The sequence below is a fragment of the Chrysemys picta genome, chromosome 20 (genome assembly GCF_011386835.1).
Source record: "Chrysemys picta bellii isolate R12L10 chromosome 20, ASM1138683v2, whole genome shotgun sequence".
Lineage (NCBI taxonomy): Eukaryota > Metazoa > Chordata > Testudines > Emydidae > Chrysemys > Chrysemys picta.
In genome coordinates this window covers 23,836,922-23,856,053 of record NC_088810.1, presented here as the reverse complement: position 1 = coordinate 23,856,053, position 19,132 = coordinate 23,836,922, and the positions used below count along the sequence as shown (strand labels likewise).

At 61.6% G+C, this 19,132-nt stretch overlaps 2 protein-coding genes across 4 annotated transcripts in view; one reads left to right on the top strand and one right to left on the bottom strand.

Annotated features, from left to right (window-relative positions):
* Positions 1-71: 71 nt before the first annotated feature.
* On the bottom strand, positions 72-6,777 carry S100A1 (S100 calcium binding protein A1). 3 transcript variants are annotated; one of them, XM_005280610.5, is made up of 3 exons: positions 6,618-6,777; positions 878-1,028; positions 72-338 (listed from the first exon to the last, which is right to left on the bottom strand). In XM_005280610.5, the coding sequence occupies exons 2-3, from the start codon at positions 1,016-1,018 to the stop codon at positions 195-197; spliced, it is 285 nt and encodes a 94-aa protein (XP_005280667.1). In that variant the 5' UTR covers positions 1,019-1,028; positions 6,618-6,777; the 3' UTR covers positions 72-194. The 3 variants fall into 3 exon arrangements, with proteins under 3 accessions (XP_005280667.1, XP_005280666.1, XP_023964358.1); XM_005280609.5 differs by lacking the exon at positions 6,618-6,777 and adding an exon at positions 3,212-3,378; XM_024108590.3 differs by lacking the exon at positions 6,618-6,777 and adding an exon at positions 1,850-1,997.
* Positions 6,778-18,488: 11,711 nt separating this feature from the next.
* Positions 18,489-19,132, top strand: part of S100A13 (S100 calcium binding protein A13) — a 4,091-nt gene continuing 3,447 nt past the window's right edge. Inside the window, exon 1 of the mRNA XM_005280611.5 lies at positions 18,489-18,857. The gene's annotated coding sequence lies outside the window, so the exon portion shown is untranslated. The remainder of the gene's footprint in view (positions 18,858-19,132) is intronic.

Below are 19,132 nucleotides of genomic sequence, written 5' to 3'. Positions count from 1 at the left end.
GCAGCAGTGTCCCCCTCCCCACGCTGCTCAGTGTCACTCCCAGGCTCAGAGGAAGGGGCGGGACACTGGGGTGGGTTTGGTGCCTTTAATGAGTAGCTCTGTCTAGCTGGTTAGAGAGGATGCCGGCGGCTGGCTCAGAATGGGGGGGCGGGATGTGCAGCTCTAGGGGGCTCCAGGTGGTGCAGGCTCCCCGCTCAGGTGTCTTCCCAGAAGAAGGCGTTGCAGGCCACGGTAAGAGCGGCCACCAGCACCACGTACTCCTTGAAATCCACCTCCCCGTCGCCGTTCTCATCCAGGTCCTGCATGATGCCATCCACGGTGCCCGCGTCCTTCTGGGTCTGCAGCGGAGACACCCCCGGGGAAGGCAGGGTTAGCGCATGCGGCCCAGGGAGGGGGGCTACCCCATGGGAGAGGAAAGGGGCCCAGGCGGCTGGGGGGGTCCCCAGTGAGAGGCCCCCAGAGAGAGTGAGTGGGAAGCTGGAGGCATGGGCTATCTACCTGGCCCTGGATGGAAGAGGCCCTAGTTTGGGGGAGGAGAAGGGTTAGAGCTGCAGTGGGGGAGGAGAAGCAATTAGGAGCCCGGGACTTAAGAGAGGAATGTTGGGAGACTTCATACCAGAGAGACCCATCAGCCTGGGAGGGGCTGGGAGGCCAGCACCGGGCATGTGGGAACCTTCTCCGGCCCAAGCCCGAGGGAACAACCGTCCTGCCCCGGGCCCGGGCATGGTTCTGCTGCTGGCGACCACTCACGAGAGGGGAGGCCAGGCCCGCGGGGGAGCGCCGGCCCAGGGGTCCCCGCGCTGGAATGGCGGGGGCGCCCAGTGCCTGGGGCGGTCCCCTAGGCCTGCCTGCTCCCGCCCCCAGGGCTGGTCCCTACCTCCAGGAAGCAGCCCAACTCCGTCTGCAGCAGCTCCTTCAGCTCCTTCTTGCTCAGCTTGCGCTTGTCGCCCTCCTTGCCCGAGTAGTTGTGGAAGACGGTGATCAGCCCCTCCATGGCACGCTCCAGCTCAGAGGCCATCGCGCCGGCTCTGCAAGAAGCACCTCGAAGGACTGAGGAGCCCGGACCCCGGGTGGCACGGATGGGGGGCTGGGGAAGGGCATAGCCCCACCCTGCCAGCGTGCCTGGAGGGACCCACGGGTGGGGAGAGCGGCCTGCAGGGCCCAGCCAGCCCCTGGTCTCTTCACAGAGGCTGCCAACGTGGGGCCGAGGAGTGGTGGCGGTTCTGGGGATGGCTGGCATCCAGGCCACCAAAGAGCCACGAGCCGGGACTGGGCCAGGAGACCGCCCTGCCCCACGCCGCGTGGGGGTCAGCCCCGTTCTCATGCCACAAGGTTTGCTGTGGCGGAAAGGCCTACGCGAGGTGCCGGGGAAGGATGAACAAGGTCCACAGGGGGGAGGGCAGGATCAGGCCCTGCAGCTAGCCAGTCCCCCAGGGAAACTTTTGGGGCAGCAGGGGCACCTGCCCGGGGGGGCCTTCCTGTTCCTGCCCACTGCTCCCCTCTGCCCCAGCCAGGGCCCTTGCAGGGCTGAGGGGTCAGAGGGCACCTGTGGCACAAACAGGTTCGGAGCCCCCCCTAGCTTCTGGCTGCCCCATCCCCACCTCCCGCACAAAGCAAGCTCTGACCCAGGGCTATTGGTCTCCACCTGCCTGGCTGTGTCCAGAGCTGGGAGACAGCTGCTGGCCCCACTAGAAAAGCCCTGATCCAACCGGAGCAAAGGGGGCCAGATCAGAGCAAGGGTGACACCTCTGGAGGGAATCACTGCCTGTAGCCCTTCACTCCTGTAGAGCCACCAGGCCTCGGGCTCACCTGGGCCCCACCTGAACTGCCGCCCGGCCCCTGGGCTCACCTGGGCTCCCCTGCACAGCCGGCTGGCTCAGCGCTCTGGCAGAGTGAGCCTGAGTTGGCTGGTCAGTCACTTTAAATAAGAGCCAAGCCCCCCTCCCTGCAGGAGGATCTGATACCAGAGACTGGACAGCCTGGCTGGCGATGCTGGTCCAGTGCTCACCTGATTTAAAGGGACAGGGACAGCGGAGGGGCCTGTTTGTAGCAGGGGAGCTCCGTCCGTGTGAGGGGCTGCACAGACTGTAATGCGCACGCACGCCCATGCACACGGAGCTACGGGTGCCTCACGCCTCTCCCTGCATGTGCACACGCTCTCTGCCTCGTCTCAGCCCCACCAAGAGGCGCCTAGGCAGGGTTCAAATTTTCAGTAGGGCCCAGAAGACAATACACGTGTGCCTCGGAAGAGAATCCACGGGGGCACAAATCATTCAACATTTGACGCTGAAGGACCCCACCCGCCAGGCAGGGCCAATTGAGGGGCAGGGGGATCCATGGGGCTAATCCGGGAGCAGCCCCTCAGCTCTCTGGGGCCGTTTAACAGTTGTGAGGGGCACAGGCAGCTGCGTCGATCCCACTGACCCCATTCCTCAGAGTGGGGCCTCAACCACAGACCCCTTCTCCTCCACCATCGCCCTGGGACTGAAGCAGCAGCCGCTCAGATTCCCAGGCCCAAAGGGACCCCACGATCTCGTCCGCCTCCCTGCCTTCATTCCTGCTGGAACCAGAGCAGAGCCCTTAGGAAAACACCCCAAAGATGGCCACTGATGGACAATCCCCCCAGACCTTGGTAAATTGTCCCACTGGCTAATGACCCTCAATGTTAACGACCGGCATCTGATTTCCTGCCTGCGTTTGTCTAGCTCGAACTCCCCACCGCTGGGGCCAGCACAACGGTACTCCAGTACTGGGGACCCAGGACTGCAGCAGGCTGGGGGTGTGACGGTATTTGGGGTCATTACCACAGCCAGCACAACAGTGTTACTCCAGTACCTTGGCTCAGCATTACTACAGTGTGGGGTCACCGCGCCAGACGGCCCAGCACTGTTACTCCAGTACTTTGTCTGAGTGTCACTCCAGTACCTTGGCTTGGCATTACTACAGTATTTGTGGGGTCACTGTGCCAGACGGCCCAGCACTGTTACTCCAGTACTTTGTCCGAGTGTCACTCCAGTACCTTGGCTTGGCATTACTACAGTATTTGTGGGGTCACTGCGCCAGACGGCCCAGCACTGTTACTCCAGTACTTTGTCCGAGTGTCACTCCAGTACCTTGGCTTGGCATTACTACAGTATTTGTGGGGTCATACACTATGCCAGATGGCCCGGCACTGTTACTCCAGCACTATGTCCGAGTGTTACTCCAGTACCTTGACTCAGTGCTGTGGAACACTCTGGTATATTTGCTCCTGAACCGGTGCCAGCCATGGTGGCGCAGACGCCTGTAACCCATCCTGCTGCTTTCACTCTGCCCCCGGTGCTGATAAGGCCCCGGCTATCGGATGTCTCCTGGCGGCTCCGGCTGGACAATGGGAGCCGGCGTGGCGTGGCGGGGGGGCCCTATCGGGTAACGGACCCGAGCCCCCCTCGGCCTAGCGCTGCATGTCTATATAAAGGCCCCTTGTCAAATTAAAAAATCCCTGCTTGAAAGGTTGCTGCGGTAACAGCGGAGCCAGGAAACCAGATTCCTGGCCCGGAGCTTGGCTGATAGAGCCGGCACGGCGCAGCTCCTGTTACAGACATGGAGCCGGGGGGGCACAAGGGTGTTGCCAGGGGGAAGTGCCCCTTGGCTGCCCCCAGACCCACCCACAGGGGGAGCCCCAAGCTCTGATACCCCGGGGGCTGCCCCCATACCTGATCTCATGCTCAGAGACAGGGTTGCTCATACCCCAGGGCCAGGGTGGGCTGGGAGCAGGGGCTCATACCTCAGGGGCCAGCGTCCCTGGGGGAGCCAGTTCCACCCTCCCAGCCCAAAGCTCTGGGGATCGAGAGCCGCAAAAGCAGGGGATCCCCCCTCTCTCCCTCTGCTGCAAATACAGAGCCCAGGAGGGAGACCTGCTCTCCCCTCGCCATCAGTGCTGGCCCGGCGTGGTGCTAGGGGGCGCCGTGCGGCAGGGAGTGGGGTGGGGGTCGGTAGGGGGCGCTCTCCCCTTGCCGTCAGTGCTGGCCCGGCCTAGCGCCACGCGGCAGGGAGTGGCGGTCGGTAGGGGGCGCTCTCCCCTTGCCGTCAGTGCTGGCTCGGCGTGGCGCTAGGGGGCGCTGCACGGCAGGGAGTGGGGGTCGGTAGGGGGCGCTCTCCCCTTGCCGTCAGTGCTGGCCCGGCGTGGCGCTAGGGGGCGCTGCGCGGCAGGGAGTGGGGGTCGGTAGGGGGCGCTCTCCCCTCGCCATCAGTGCTGACCCGGCGTGGTGCTAGGGGGCGCCGTGCGGCAGGGAGTGGGGGTCGGTAGGGGGCGCTCTCCCCTTGCTGTCAGTGCTGGCCCGGCGTGGCGCTAGGGGGCGCCGTGCGGCAGGAGACATTAATCCGAGTCCCTGAGCCCATGGCTCTGTTGCACAAGACCCGGGCGGAAACCGGCTGGCTGGCCTGAATTCCAATGCAGACACTAATTGGGGAACTAATCATATCCTGGGTCCCCACCTGCGGGCTCAGTCCCACACGGCATTGTTCTTCCCGGCCAGCACCGCCCCTGCATGCCACTGCAGAGGTGGCTGCATTTCACAGCCGGGTGAAACGCTTCTGTCTAATCTACTCCGCTAGCGATCAGAGCTATTTATACCCCGCTCGGCCCCGTGGCCCCCCGGCACCCAGCGCCCTCCGTGTACGACGCTCCGGGACCCCGCAGCTGACGGGCTCTCTAGCAGTATAAGACAACGTCAAAAACTCCCGGCACCCCAACAGGGCCTGAGAACGTCACCTCCACAGCCAGCTCGCGCCCTCCTGCCCCATAAAGCTAGGCCGCTGCCACTTGTACAAAGGGAGAATCTTCATTAGTACTAGAGAGGCTATGACACACAGCTGAGCAGGGGAGGACAACAGTGCCCAGACCCGAGGCCCGGCTGGGCTGGGGGCAGAGCGAGGCCATGGCCCCTGCCTCACAAAGCTTCCAGTTGAAACAGATGAGCAAAGCACGAGATGGCGCAGCCCAAACGGGGACAATATTTAGTTGCACCATTTAAAAAAGCGATAACCTGCCCCCGCCACGTCTGTCATCGTCCCCAGCGGCCTCCCACCCGTAGCTGTCCTACCCCAGCTCCGACACCACGGGGATGGGCAGCACCATGAAACCTGACGCAGGTTTCTGGGAGTAGGAGACTGCTGTTCCCCCTCCCCCAGACCCAATCTGGACTCACAGCCCCTGGAGCCCCCCACCCTCCCTCTCCCTGCCTGGTTTAGGGCGTGGCATGGCCGGACGGGGTGGGGGGCGGCCGGCTGGCATTTCGCTGGGCCACACACCTTCCCCAAAGGGGTCTAAGGACACATTCCCGGGCTGGAAGCTGCATTGCAGGATTGATCCCGCTCCCTGGGCCTCCGGCTGGGGTCCGGCACAGGGACTCAGGCTGGGGCGCTGACTCCCATCTGGGGGTCCTGTATCATAGGGGGGAAGTACAGAGCAGATCCCCCCTCAGCGCCAGGCAGGACGGAGCCTCTCATTCCCCACACATCTGGGCTGGGAAGTCCCCTGGCCAGGGCTGCCCAGCTGGGCCCTGCTGTGGGGCCAGACCAGCCTGGCCTGGCCCCCCCAGGGTTGAGGGGATGGGGGGCAGGGGAGCTATTTGCTGCCCGACACAGAGCTCACCCACTTGGCCGGTGCAGCTCCCCATGTGGGCAGGGGCGGGGCAGCTCCTGGGGGGGGGGGGGGATGACTGCACCCTCTGGGTGGGAGGGAGGGGGCTGCAGCCGTCTGAGCTGGGGGGGTGGGGCAGGGGACATGGGGGATATCTCCCGAGTCTGTGGCTTGAATGAACTCAGCAAAACCCTAGCTCAGTCTCAGACCCTTTGGAGACTGGCCCCGGACAAAGGAGAGGGAGCAGAGGGGGGTGGGAACTGCCCCTGGGAATGCCCCGCCCCAGAGACGAGGCCCCCTCAGTGCAGGGGGGAGGGGTTGCTGGCTATGGCAGCCAGAGGGTACACAAGGGGCTGGGGCCGGTCATACCCCAGGGCAGGGCCAGGGAGGGTGGGGAGCAGCAGTGGCGGGGGGGAGTCCTACCCCAGGGGCCAGGGTGGGCACGTGCCGGGGGTCGTACCCCAGGGGCCGTTCACTCTCCCAACCCAAAGCTCTGGGGCTCGAGGGGAGCAAAAGCAGGGGGACCCCTCTTTCTCCCCATGCTGCAAGCACAGCCCCCTCGACCCTCCTCTCACCCCCATTTGCGAGCGCGCCCTCCTGCCAGCACTGCCCCCCGACTCATACCTGCCCCCCCACACCCGCTCCCATCCCCCCCCAAATGGGGCCGCAGTCCTGCTCCCCTCGGCGCCAGCGAGGGCTTCGCCTCACATGGGAGCAGGAGCAGGCCCGACCGCTCCCTGGGCCCTGCCCCACGCCAGCTCCGTGGGTCCCTGGCTAATGGCACCCCCAGCCCACAGAAGCCATCCCCCCTCCAGTCCCACCAGCGAGCACCTGGCCAGCCTGAGCCCACCCCTGTGCTCCCCCGCCCCCAAGTCCAGTCACCCCATGGCGAGCGAGAGCAGGATTATGCCCCCGTCCTTCCTTCCCCAAACCCCACGAGCCTGAGTGCCCCCCCCCCGGCCCGTTTGCTTGGGAGCCGTAGTTAGCCACTTACTAGTGGGTGGGCGCAGACTGCTGCCGGAGTGCCCCTGTCTGCTGCGTGCGCTAAGCCTGAATGCCGCGGGGCCCCGGTCTCCTTCCCACCGCCCTCGCGTCCCAGCCCATGTCCTAAGAAGGGGAACTGGCAGCTGGACAGAGCTGGGGGGGCGGGGGGCTGGCTCAGCCGGCACCAACAGCTGCTTTCTCTGCTGGCTGGCAGGCTCTGCCCCTCGCTGGCACCCCTTCGAGCCGTTCCGTTTCTTGACAGAAAACTCTGGCTCTGTGTCCCGCTCCCTGCCTGGCGCCCGTCTGCAATGCATGGTGCGGGGCTGGAGTTCCAGGGGCCTCTCTCTTGGGCCCCCCCGCCCAGCACCCCAATGCCCCCAGCCCTGCTCGCTTCTCAGGCCCAGACGGCCCAGCTCCCTGGCTTGCGGGACTGAGAATCAGGCCCCGGTAAGGGAACCAGATACGGGGCATTGGCGTCTTCGCTAGGCCGGGAAGCGCAGGAGGAAATACCCTGGCAGGGCCCATCTGGCGCTGGAGACAGGAACCTCTGAACCTCGGAGTTACGACTGTCCGGCCCGGGGGGGCAGGATGGGGAGGGGAGAGCCCAGACCAGGTGCTGGGTGTCTGGCGGCCGGCCGGGTGCTGCGGGTGGACACTCAGGCGTTACCCTACAAAGGCTGTTACCCGCTCCAAGCTGGAATGGCTGGCAGGCTCGGCTTAGAGCAGTAAAGCAGAGACAGGGACAGGTCTAGCCGTTAAAGCGCAGGACCGGGAGCCAGGACTCCTGGGTTCCCTTCCTGATCCTGGGAAGGACTGCTGGGAGCTCTGGGTTCTTATGCCAGCTCTGCCACAGACTGCTTGTGTGACTTAGGGCGCGTCACGTCCATTCTCTGTGCCTGTCCCCCCCCGTGAAAGGTGATAATACTGAACAATGTTTGTCTAAACCCTTTGACCTGATGGGGTAGAGGATTATTTTAACACGGTGGTTTGATCTTCCAGATGCCAACTAATTAAAGTTCTAGCCTGTTATTATTATTTTACAGATGGGGAAACCGAGGCACTTGCTGGTCAAATGACTTGCCCTCGGCCATGGAGGATTTCCTGTGAGGATTAGAATTTAGGAGGTTCTTGCTTCCAAGTCCTGGGCTCATCCCCACACCTGTCTCTGACACAGCAAGTTCACAGCGGTCCCGGCCTTTAGTGGCTGGATGGAGCTGGGGAAGAATGGGAGAGGACCTATGCCCTGGCACCGGAGGAGTGAAATTCCCTGTGTGCAGACGGGTCAGTGCCTGGCAAGGGGGACCCTATCACAACACACACACAGAAATGGGCTTAACTGCAGAGACACAAGGGGCCAGATCTGACGCCCACCAAAATCCCCCCATGCCCTGCCCCACCCCCTTGTCTGCATCGGGTTTTGGGTCAGTGCCTAGAACTGCAGCATAATTTTTACCAGACTCAGATAAATACTTTCTTAGGTAGTTGGCTGGCGCCCCTCACTGTGGCATCAGAGTACCTCACAGTATTTAAGACATGTACCCTCGCAACCCCTCTGAGGCAGGGAGTGCTAATGTCCCCGTTCTATAGAGGGGGGAGCTGAGGTTAAGTGTGTGGACCAAGGTCATGCAGGAATTCAGCGGCACAGCAGGGACTTGAGCCCTGGTTTTAGCACAAGTCTGACGACGGTGCCCAATCCTCCCTCTCTGGCGTGGCCCTGAAAGCACCGAGCTGAGCGGGGAGCAGGGCCGCCCAAGGCTCTTGGATGACTCCTGATTCCCAAGCGTTTTAGCCCCAAAACTCCCTTAAGCGCATTTGAAAAATCTCTGCCTAAAATGTTCAACCTTCCAGGCCGGATTCTGATCTGGGCGTAAATCCTGACTCACCCCACTCAGTTCCAGTGGAATGTCTCTGGCTCTACACCAGGACAGCTGAGCTCAGAATCTAACCGTGAACAAACACCCCCTTGTGCTGGGTCTCCTGGCTTCCTGGCCTGTCCCACGGGGATCCCGCCCATCAGGAGCTGTTGTCTAAAGCGCCTCCCAAGGGTGGAGCGCCCTGGCACATCGGCCTGGCAAAACTGCTCCAGAAACTCCAGCCCCAACATGTCCACACTGGCAGATCCCTGGGAGAAGCAATTATCAGTGTGAGCTCGCGGGGGAGCTCAGCCTGACGTGCCAAGCAGGTTATGGTATCTCGGAACAGGTTTTAGCCTCTGCCTTGCTACGCACTGACCCAGATAAACCAGTCGCTCCTGTTGCCAATGCCTGGGCTGGGTGAGCTTGGCTCGCTCCCCGATCAGTGTGGGGAGCAGCCGTCGCTGTTACGCAGCAGGATCCTAGGGGGTGGTTGCATCCCCTGACCCACAGGGAGGTTTTGCCGCTCTGGGGTTTGGAGAGGAGACATTGACACATGGGTGGTTGATTTCAGGGCTAGCAGCCTCAGCCCTTCAGGGATGGTCAATCCAGCCAGCGACCTGGTGCCAAGGGCCCAATTCACCATTGCCCCCCCCCACCTTGCACAATCGTTCCCGCCCGTGCAAAGTGGCTGTAAAACGCAGCTCAGCTGGGGAGTGTTTTACACCCACTGGTGGAAATGATGAGTCAAGGTGCAGGCGCTGGAGGCCGGGGCCCCAGTACACGACGCTCGTGCCGAATGCACAGTCCTCGGGCAACACTGGGACTGATCCTCCCCTCGTGCACACCAGCCTAGCTTTGCCCAAGTCCCCTGGCCGAGGAGCTGGCTGGCTGGCCTGGGTTCGGAGTGGGAGGGCAGTGCGGTGAACACACTGTGCCTTTGCGCTAGGTTTATTTGTCTCCAGTTTGTTTTCTTTTGGCCTAAATAAGCGGAACTGCCCCAGAAGCGCTCAGCCAATGCCGGAGGCCTGCAGGGCAGCAGAGGAGCTGGGGAACCGGCCAGGGAGAGAAGGAAAATACCGTCATCCTTAGTAGACTCCTTTCATCCAGAAAGGATCCCAGAGTGCTTTGCAGCACATGGCAGTGCAGCCCCCTCTGGGGTGGGACCCAGCAGCTGTTTGGCAGTCACACAGCACTGGGCTTCGCTGAGTTCACTTGCTCAGGTTTTAAACCCGGGAGGTTTGGAGAAGCTGACCCAAACCGCGAGTGCCCCGGGAGGGCAGGCTCATTCCCCCAGGCTGCAGAGGGTCACGAGAGGCTGAATTCTCCGTGGCTTTGGGGAACTTGAGTTCACATTCGACCTGCTGGAAAATAAACAGCCTGTTTGTGTATTTAGAAAACCCAGCCCAGCCCTTTCCCCAGAGTCCTGCTGGGCTCGAACAGACCCTGGATTCATGGCTGAGGGAAGCAAAACGATACAAAGCCGCTTTATTTATCCCCACCAGCCACAGCCCCCAAACACTGGGCAGGGGGTGACTCCAGGGCAGATGGGAGGGAATAATAATGTGATTTACTTAGCTCCTTTCCTGCCAAAATCCCTCTGCAAACATCCCCTTGCTAGCCCTCCTGACAGCCTTAGAACTCAGCCCCATGTCCGGCTAGGGAAACCGAGGCACAGAAGGGCTTCCCCCAGGGCCAAACTGCGAGGTGGGCACGGAACCCAGGAATCCGTGATGCCCACCCCTGTGTGCAATCCATTAACCACGCTGCCCCTCCTCTTGGGGGTCCGACAGCTGTGCTGGGGGCATGCCCAGGGCAGCCACTGGCAACGGGAGCTCCCCCCAGGCCTCAGCCCTGCCTTGGCAGGACCCCCTGGCCCAGTCTCTGTGGCCTTGTCAGGCTGCTGACAGGCCCGATGCTGTGGGTGCTTGTCCATTGGAGCACGAGCGGAGACGACCAGGTCGCTGTCTCATCCCACCGGACGCCCACCTGTGCTATACACGTCCCTCCGGCTGCTGGACTGGTATTGTGCTGCTGCTTCAGACCTGGGATCTCTACCTCTCTGCAACCTCAGCACCCTTCTCCTGCCCCAGTAGGGTGACCAGACAGCAAGTGTGAAAAATCGGGACAGGGGGTGGGGGTAATAGGAGCCTATATAAGAAAAAGACCCCAAAATTGGGAATGTCCCTATAAAATTGGGACATCTGGTCACCCTAGCCCTGGGGCGCCTGCTCCGAGCCCTCCCCTGGACCCCCTGTCCCATAAGAAACCAGCCTGGGTAGTGGGACAGCCTGGTCCAGTTTGCTGCCCCCTAGTGTCCTCCCCATCCAGTGTCCGGCTTGCCTGCCCCAGAGTATGTAACACCAAGCTCCCTCCACCTGGCACCAGGACCCCGCTCTTGGGAATCCCCGAGCACTGGTAGGAGGCAGGCCCTGCCTTGTGCTAGGCCCTGGCTCACAGCCTCTGCCTGGGTGCTTCCTCCCCTCGCTGCCCAGGGGTCAGAGAGGAATGCTCCGTGCGAGGGGAGATGGAGATGGCTGGACGGGCTTGGGGGGATAAGGCTGTGCCCGCAGCCCCATTGGATTGGAAAAGCACAGGATGAAGTCCTGGGTGGGGTCCTAGGGAGCTCGCCCCCTACAGCCTGCTTTCAAGTCATGCAGGCAAAGGGCTTTCGGGCGGTGTGTGTGTGGGGGGGTGGCTGCCCAGCCCGCGACAGCCAGCCCCTGACCCTGGCTCGCCGGGCACGTGCAACTGTGGCTGTGTAGACGCCCAGTCAACCTGTGGAACTCATTGCCAGGGGATGTTGTGAAGGCCAAAAGAATGAGAGAAGTTCATGGAGCATAGGTCTATCAATGGCTATTAGCCAAGATGGTTGGGGTACAACCCCCTGCTCTGGATGTCCCCAAACCTCTGACTGCCAGACGCTGGGACTGGACGACAGGGGATGGATCACCTGATGATTGCCCTGTTCTGTTCATTCCCTGCGAAGCACCTGGCACCAGCCCGTCAGAGACAGGACTCTGGGCTAGATGGGCCGTTGGTCTGACCCAGTACGGCTGATTGCACGTTTTCAGGACAGGACACAGCGCATGCTGAAGGTGGCTTATATCCCCTAACTCTTTCCCTGCCCCGATGGCTGAATGGCGCCCCTGAGAATTGGGCCCAGGCGTCCGTTGCCAAATGAGGGGAGACAGGAAAGAAGAATGTTGAGACCTTAACTGCGTCATGCAGGGGCTGGTGCGGGGTAGGGGAGGGCTGGTGTCTCAAAGCACAGCTACTCCCCATGGCCCATCACCCTCCTCCGGGCCCAAGACAGGAGCTCCCCAGACAAGCCCTCTGTCCCCGGGGCCAAAAGGAATTTGTGCCAAGCTCGGAGACAGCACATGGCCCAGCTCTCCTGGCCCCGCCCTGGGGATTCCCTGGAGAGGGGAAATCCGGGATCTGGAGGTTCAGTCCCGACCCCCCGGGGTGAAGAGGAACCTGGCGTTAGGCTGCACGCTTTCTGGATGGTGTCACTTCCCGCCCTGACAGCTCACAGCTTCCCCCAGGTCAGGTCCCGGGGTGCTGTCCATCCATTCCAGCAGTGTGATGGCATTACTCACGGAGGGTGAGCCCTGGAATCAGGGTGTCACTCATCTGAAAACCCGGTCCAGTCCCCTGGGATGCTGACTCACCGCCAGGGGTTTAGTCAGGAACCGCCAGCTCTCCCGGGGCTGATCACCCTTTGTCTCCTATCCAGCGCCGATGTCACCGGCTGCTTGGAATGGGGATGAACTGGCCAAACTCGACTGCGGGTCCAGCACCCAGATGAGCCAGTGTGTGTGTGCGCGTGCGAGGTTTCTGTGTGGGACACAGAACTAGGCGTGTGCGCGGCTGGGTTTCCCCAGCCTCATGGAGAAGCTGAGCGTGTCCCGGCTCGGTGAGAAAGCGAGGCCTGAGCCCCACCGAGGAGCGCTGGATCAGAGCAAGGCTCAGGATTTCCGTTGCTGCTGGTGGCACCGGGAGCTCCCAGCGCGGCCAGGCCTCCTGTCCTGGGTGCTGCCCATACAGAGAGCAGGAGACCGGCCCTGCCCTGAAGTATCTAAGCAGGCAAAGGCTGGTTTATGGTCCCTGTTTTAGAGGTGGGGACCTGACACCCCAAGAAACAGAGACAGGCCCAGTGCCATACAGGGGGGCTGCAGCACAGCTCCAAATGGACCCCCCCCCTTCCTGAGCCTGAGTATAGGGTCCTTAGCGACCTGACCACGCAGCCCCTTGCTGGCGACCAGCAGGATTTCACAATAGCCATGGCCAGGGGCACGGGGACCGGGGGGAAAGCTCCGAAGCCTGACTGGGTGGATCACGGGGCCCGATTCTCCGTGGCCCTTCATGCAGTGCTGGCCCTTCCCCCCGTGCCGCGCAGGAGCGAGCGAGAGGAGCGTTCGGATCCGGGGGCATTTCGCATCCATGCAGCGCCAGCTCCCATCAGTCGCTCTTGGCTTCACTGCAGTGACGCAGATCGACCCCAATGGCGGATCCCACCCAGGGCAGTGGGGGAACCGGCCCCCGTCTCTTGCCACCAGCGTGGCGCCCCCTGCAGGCTGCCGTGGGCTGAGTTGCAAGGTGCCAGGGAACCTTTCCCCAGCGCCAGGCATGGGTGGGTGGGAAGGTGCGAGCTCTTGGGTGTGTGTAGCAGGGCAAGGAGGGACTGGTTGCTCCATTTCTTGATGACAAATGCTGGAAAATTTCCTGTGGTTGGAGTCTGGGTTGATTTGAGGCCGTGCCCCTCCCCCCATTGGCCCAGGTTGTGGTTCTCTGCTGGGGCCCAGCAAATAGCTCCCCCACTAACATACCCCAGCCGCCCCCGTGGGCTGTGCCGCCCCTGCCGATCTCAGGCTGACCGGCAGCTCCCCAACCGCCTCCCTTCGCCGCCCACCCGCCGTGAGCTGCGCCCCCTCCCACGCCGCCTCCTCCCAAGGGCTGGATTCTGCTCCAAATGACTTAATCAGGAGGATTCCCGCTTTACCCTGGGGTAACTGGCATCACAACCCAGCCTGGGGCACTGCCTTCAAATGGGACGTGTTCCACAGGGTGGGGGCGGCAGCCCAGGATCTCTGCAAGGCTGAATCCCCCGCTTTCCCCCCCACCCCCGGGTCCTTCTCACGCCTGCTGCCCCATGTCTTTTGCTGGCCTGTGGTCACCCCTTGCCTGGCACTCCTGGCCCCTCCCAGCTGAGACGCACTGTCACCACCAGGACGGGCACTTTTCACCCTTCCCTCCATGGCTGGAGCTGGTGGGAGCTCCGGAAAGGCCGCCCGGCCTTGGGATCTCTGGCTACAAACTCCTCATTGCTCCAGCAAAGCCCAGACGAAGTGACCCAGGCCACCTGGCAGGAGTCAGAACACCCGCTGCCCCCACGGCCTGCCCAGATCAGGGTCTCTGGGGGTGGCATAGGACAGGGTCATAATTCAAAATGATCTGGACAAATTGGAGAAATGGTCTGAGTTAAACAGGATGAAGTTTAACAAAGACAAATGCAAAGTGCTCCACTTAGGGAAAAAAAATCAGTTTCACACATACAGAATGGGAAGAGACTGTCTAGGAAGGAGTACGGCAGAAAGGGATCTAGGGGTTATAGTGGACCACAAGCTAAATATGAGTCAACAGTGTGATGTTGTTGCAAAAAAAGCAAACATGATCCTGGGATGTATTAACAGGTGTGTTGTGAGCAAGACACGAGAAGTCATTCTTCCGCTCTACTCTGCTCTGGTTAGGCCTCAGCTGGAGTATTGTGTCCAGTTCTGGGCATCGCATTTCAAAAAAGATGTGGAGAAACTGGAAAGGGTCCAGAGAAGAGCAACGAGAATGATTAAAGGTCTTGAGAACATGACCTATGAAGGAAAGCTGAAAGAATTGGGTTTGTTTAGTTTGGAAAAGAGAAGACCGAGAGGGGACATGATAGCAGTTTTCAGGTATCTAAAAGGGTGTCATAAGGAGGAGGGAGAAAACTTGTTCACCTTAGCCTCTAAGGATAGAACAAGAAGCAATGGGCTTAAACTGCAGCAAGGGAGGTCTAGGTTGGACATTAGGAAAAAGTTCCTAACTGTCAGGGTGGTTAAACACTGGAATAAATTGCCTAGGGAGGTTGTGGAATCTCCATCTCTGGAGATATTTAAGAGTAGGTTAGATAAATGTCTATCAGGGATGGTCTAGACAGTATTTGGTCCTGCCATGCGGGCAGGGGACTGGACTCGATGACCTCTCGAGGTCCCTTCCAGTCCTAGAATCTATGAATCTATGAATCTCCACACGATCAGCAAACAGCCTAGCGCCTGGTTTTGCCAACCTGTTTTCAGGTGCAGCCTCCTGGCCTTTCCCCTCTGGCGGGGCCCTGGGGGATTCGGAGGCCCCAGGAAGCAGTGAATATTTACTAGTGGCCAGGGACTCCACCCCCTCTAACTAAGGGAGTTGGCTGCCGGGTGGGGCGAGGCCTGTGGTCAGGGCAGTCTGGAGAAGTTCAAACAGGATGGACTAGCCGGAGAACCGGCCCCGCATTCCCGTCTGGCGCCACAGACAGCAGCTCCCTCGGGTCGAGGTCTAGCCGCCGGTAACCCTCTCCCCAGGGTGGAGAGCTCCGAGGCACTGCCCACCTCCACTGAATGTGAGGTTCACCCGCGCGGGGCACAGATGACCCCCAGAGACGCGTCTCAGGCCTTCCTCACAGATGACCCCACCCGAGGCGCTCAGTCCTTTAGCTCACATTGTAGCGGCTCGTGCTTATGGTTGTAGCTGGGCAAAAATTTTGTGCAAAATCACTGAAAAATGCAGATTCGGGGCGACCGACACAATGGGTGAATTTGGGTCAATTTTGGCAAATTCTTTTGGATGAAAAGAAATAATAACTGGAACCATGGAAACGGTTTGACTTTTCCTTCGGATGTTTCATTCCGGAGATTTTGTTCCAGAATTTCCCTCCGTTTTATTTAAGACAAATGTTGAAAATGCAAAGGCGACGTTTCATCTTAGGTCAGATGGGACGTGTCCGTCGACAGTTTTCCGTTTTGGGCTGATGCGAGAAAGTTTCCCCCGGATTTTTCCGACCTGCACCCACACGGAGCCCGAGCCGCACGTGCTGTGTCCGGCTTTCGCTCTGCGGCACTGGACTTGGAGCCCCGGAGCTCACAAAGAGGATGGTCGTTGTGGGGCCAGGACTGGGCTCATGCTCTGGAGTCAGTCTCAGGGAGGAGCAGTCCCTGTCCTCCAGAAATAGCTCCCAGTGAGGGCCTAACCCTGGGATCTGTCACTCTCTGAGGCGGCAACGCCAGGGCTTAATTTGTAATGAAAGAGGGGCTGGGCCTCAAGCAATATTTTACATTCATCATTGATGCAGCCAGCCCCAGCGGTGCCGGGCTCTGAACTGCCAGGCCCGGAGGTGTCGGGCTCTGAGCTGCCAGGCCCAGAGGTGCCGGGCTCTGAACTGCCAGGCCCAGCAGTGCCAGGCACTGAACTGCCAGGCCCGGAGATGCCGGGGCTCTGAACTGCCAGGCCCAGAGGTGCCGGGGCTACGAACTGCCAGGCCCAGAGGTGCCGGGGCTCTGAACCGCCAGGCCCAGAGGTGCCGGGCTCTGAACCGCCAGGCCCAGAGGTGCCGGGGCTCTGAACTGCCAGGCCCAGAGGTGCCGGGCTCTGAACCGCCAGGCCCAGAGGTGCCGGGCTCTGAACTGCCAGGCCCGGAGGTGCCGGGCTCTGAACTGCCAGGCCCAGAGGTGCCGGGGCTCTGAACTGCCAGGCCCAGAGGTGCCGGGCTCTGAACCGCCAGGCCCAGAGGTGCCGGGCTCTGAACTGCCAGGCCCAGCAGTGCCAGGGCTACGAACTGCCAGGCCCGGAGGTGCCGGGGCTCTGAACTGCCAGGCCCGGAGGTGCCGGGGCTCTGAATTGCCAGGCCCGGAGGTGCTGGGCTCTGAACTGCCAGGCCCAGAGGTGCCGGGCTCTGAACTGCCAGGCCCAGAGGTGCCGGGCTCTGAACTGCCAGGCCCAGCGGTGCCGGGCTCTGAACTGCCAGGCCCAGAGGTGCCTGGCTCTGAACTGCCAGGCCCAGAGGTGCCGGGGCTCTGAACTGCCAGGCCCAGCGGTGCCGGGCTCTGAACTGCCAGGCCCAGCGGTGCCGGGCTCTGAACTGCCAGGCCCAGAGGTGCCTGGCTCTGAACTGCCAGGCCCAGAGGTGCCGGGCTCTGAACTGCCAGGCCTGGAGGTGCCTGGCTCTGAACTGCCAGGCCCGGAGGTGCCGGGCTCTGAACTGCCAGGCCCAGCGGTGCCGGGCTCTGAACTGCCAGGGCCGGAGGTGCCGGGCTCTGAACTGCCAGGCCCAGCAGTGCCGGGCTCTGAACTGCCAGGCCCAGCGGTGCCGGGCTCTGAACTGCCAGGCCCAGAGGTGCCGGGGCTCTGAACTGCCAGGGCCGGAGGTGCCGGGCTCTGAACTGCCAGGCCCAGCAGTGCCGGGCTCTGAACTGCCAGGCCCAGCGGTGCCGGGCTCTGAACTGCCAGGCCCAGCAGTGCCGGGCTCTGAACTGCCAGGCCCAGCAGTGCCGGGCTCTGAACTGCCAGGCCCAGAGGTGCCGGGCTGTGAACTGCCAGGCCCGGAGGTGCCGGGCTCTGAACTGCCAGGCCCAGCGGTGCCGGGCTCTGAACTGCCAGGGCCGGAGGTGCCGGGCTCTGAACTGCCAGGCCCAGCAGTGCCGGGCTCTGAACTGCCAGGCCCAGCGGTGCCGGGCTCTGAACTGCCAGGCCCAGCAGTGCCGGGCTCTGAACTGCCAGGCCCAGAGGTGCCGGGCTGTGAACTGCCAGGCCCGGAGGTGCCGGGCTCTGAACTGCCAGGCCCAGCGGTGCCGGGCTCTGAACTGCCAGGGCCGGAGGTGCCGGGCTCTGAACTGCCAGGCCCAGCGGTGCCGGGCTCTGAACTGCCAGGGCCGGAGGTGCCGGGCTGTGAACTGCCAGGCCCAGAGGTGCCGGGGCTCTGAACTGCCAGGCCCGAAGGTACCAGGACTCAGCCTTAGCACATATTAAACACTGGGCAACGCCCTCCCAGTCTAGTGCCCAGCCAGGCTCTTCTCTACCGTTCTCCCTGGCGTGGCTCACTGTGGCTCATCTTCTTGCCGGGTGTCGGGCACCAGCCAGGCTGCCAGTTTTGAATTTCAGGGTTTAGTGATTTTCCCCTCCAAGCACTTGGAGGCCAACGAGAGGAACACTATTGTTCAATCAGACCAGTCCTTTGGCCGTTTCCCGCCAGGGCTCCCTTTGCCGCCGGGAACAGGGTGTGGAACGGGGCAAAGGCCCACGTTAGGGAGAGCGCGTTCTTCCTGAGCTGGAAGGGAATGCGTTCAAGCCAACGCTCCTCATAAATAACTGACCAACAACGGGAAACGCTTGGGTAATTTGAACCCCCAAATTAACTCAGGCTAATGCATTTTCAAAGCCTAATATTAACAGCGGCAATGTCACAGAGTCCGAAAACAGTTCAGTCCAAACTCTCTCAGGTTTGGGGGTCTGACTTTGTGCTCCCTGCTGGGTTTGCAGCCCATGAGACCTGGTGGCACCTGGCAAGAACCAGAGAGTGTAACTGAGTGAGTGAGGCCCAGGTGAAACCGACTAGTCACCTTCCGGCCCCGGGAGGCAGGTGAAATGCGAGAGAAGCAGATGCAGACTCAGAGCTGGGATCTTTTGAACAACCCGGAGGTTTTGGGGACTAGGTGGCAGGGAGCCAGGATAAGTACCGAGGGAAATTTGAATCCAGTGATTTAGGTCAGGCCTGTCATTAGCAAAAAAACAAGAAGCAAAAGCAAGACTGGGCTGCCTGAACTCCGTCCATCTGGGCTCGTGCTAGGGGTAGTCAACTGCCCGGGGAGGGGGTTTGTCACAGGGAAACACTGGTTGCCTTTTCTCCTCGCACATCCCGCTGCGTCACAAAGTGAAGCACAGTTTCCTGGTGCTAGTTCTTCCACTGGGTTTGCCAGGAGTCCCTGGAGTTAACTCGCTCCCATCCTCCCATTTCCCTCGCCTCTGCTGGCCTTAGCCCTGCTCCACCAGACGCATCGGTCTGTCTGTCCTTCTCTCTGTCTCGGGGCATGGGGTGGGCATTTAGATCCCTAGATCCCGCCTGGCTGGGACGATATTACCGATCGCTCACTGGGGTGGGCAGTGACTTGCTCTAAACTTCGGATGTTGACTGCAGAAGGGGGGGCGGGTTGGGACGTGGGCGGCGTTTGTCCGACTGGAATGGGAAACACTACACCGCTCTGCTGAACTACTGGAGCGGTGAGCTCTGCCCCCCAGGGCTGGCTGCCCGCTCCCCCTCCCCGCTGGCCGGGTATAAAACCATCGCTAGGGGACCTGTCTGCAGTTCCTCCAAGCAGCAGACCGGGGTAAGTGGTGATTCCCCTCCCTGATCTGGATTCGCCCCCTTCCGTCTCCCCAGCCCGGGCAGGGTGTTGCCCAGGGAGAGGTTCCTGGAACTGGGTGTGTTTGTGCGGCTGCTTCAGGGCCTGGGGCCTATGTGCTATTGAACTGTGTCTGCTTCCAAGAGGAGAGGAAAGTCTGGGGAGTGACAGGGGGAGTTCAGGAGCTGAGCCCCCCAAATCACCCTAACTCCCTCCCCTCCCGGGCCTTGGCTTCATGGCAGCCATCCTGTGCTGGGCCC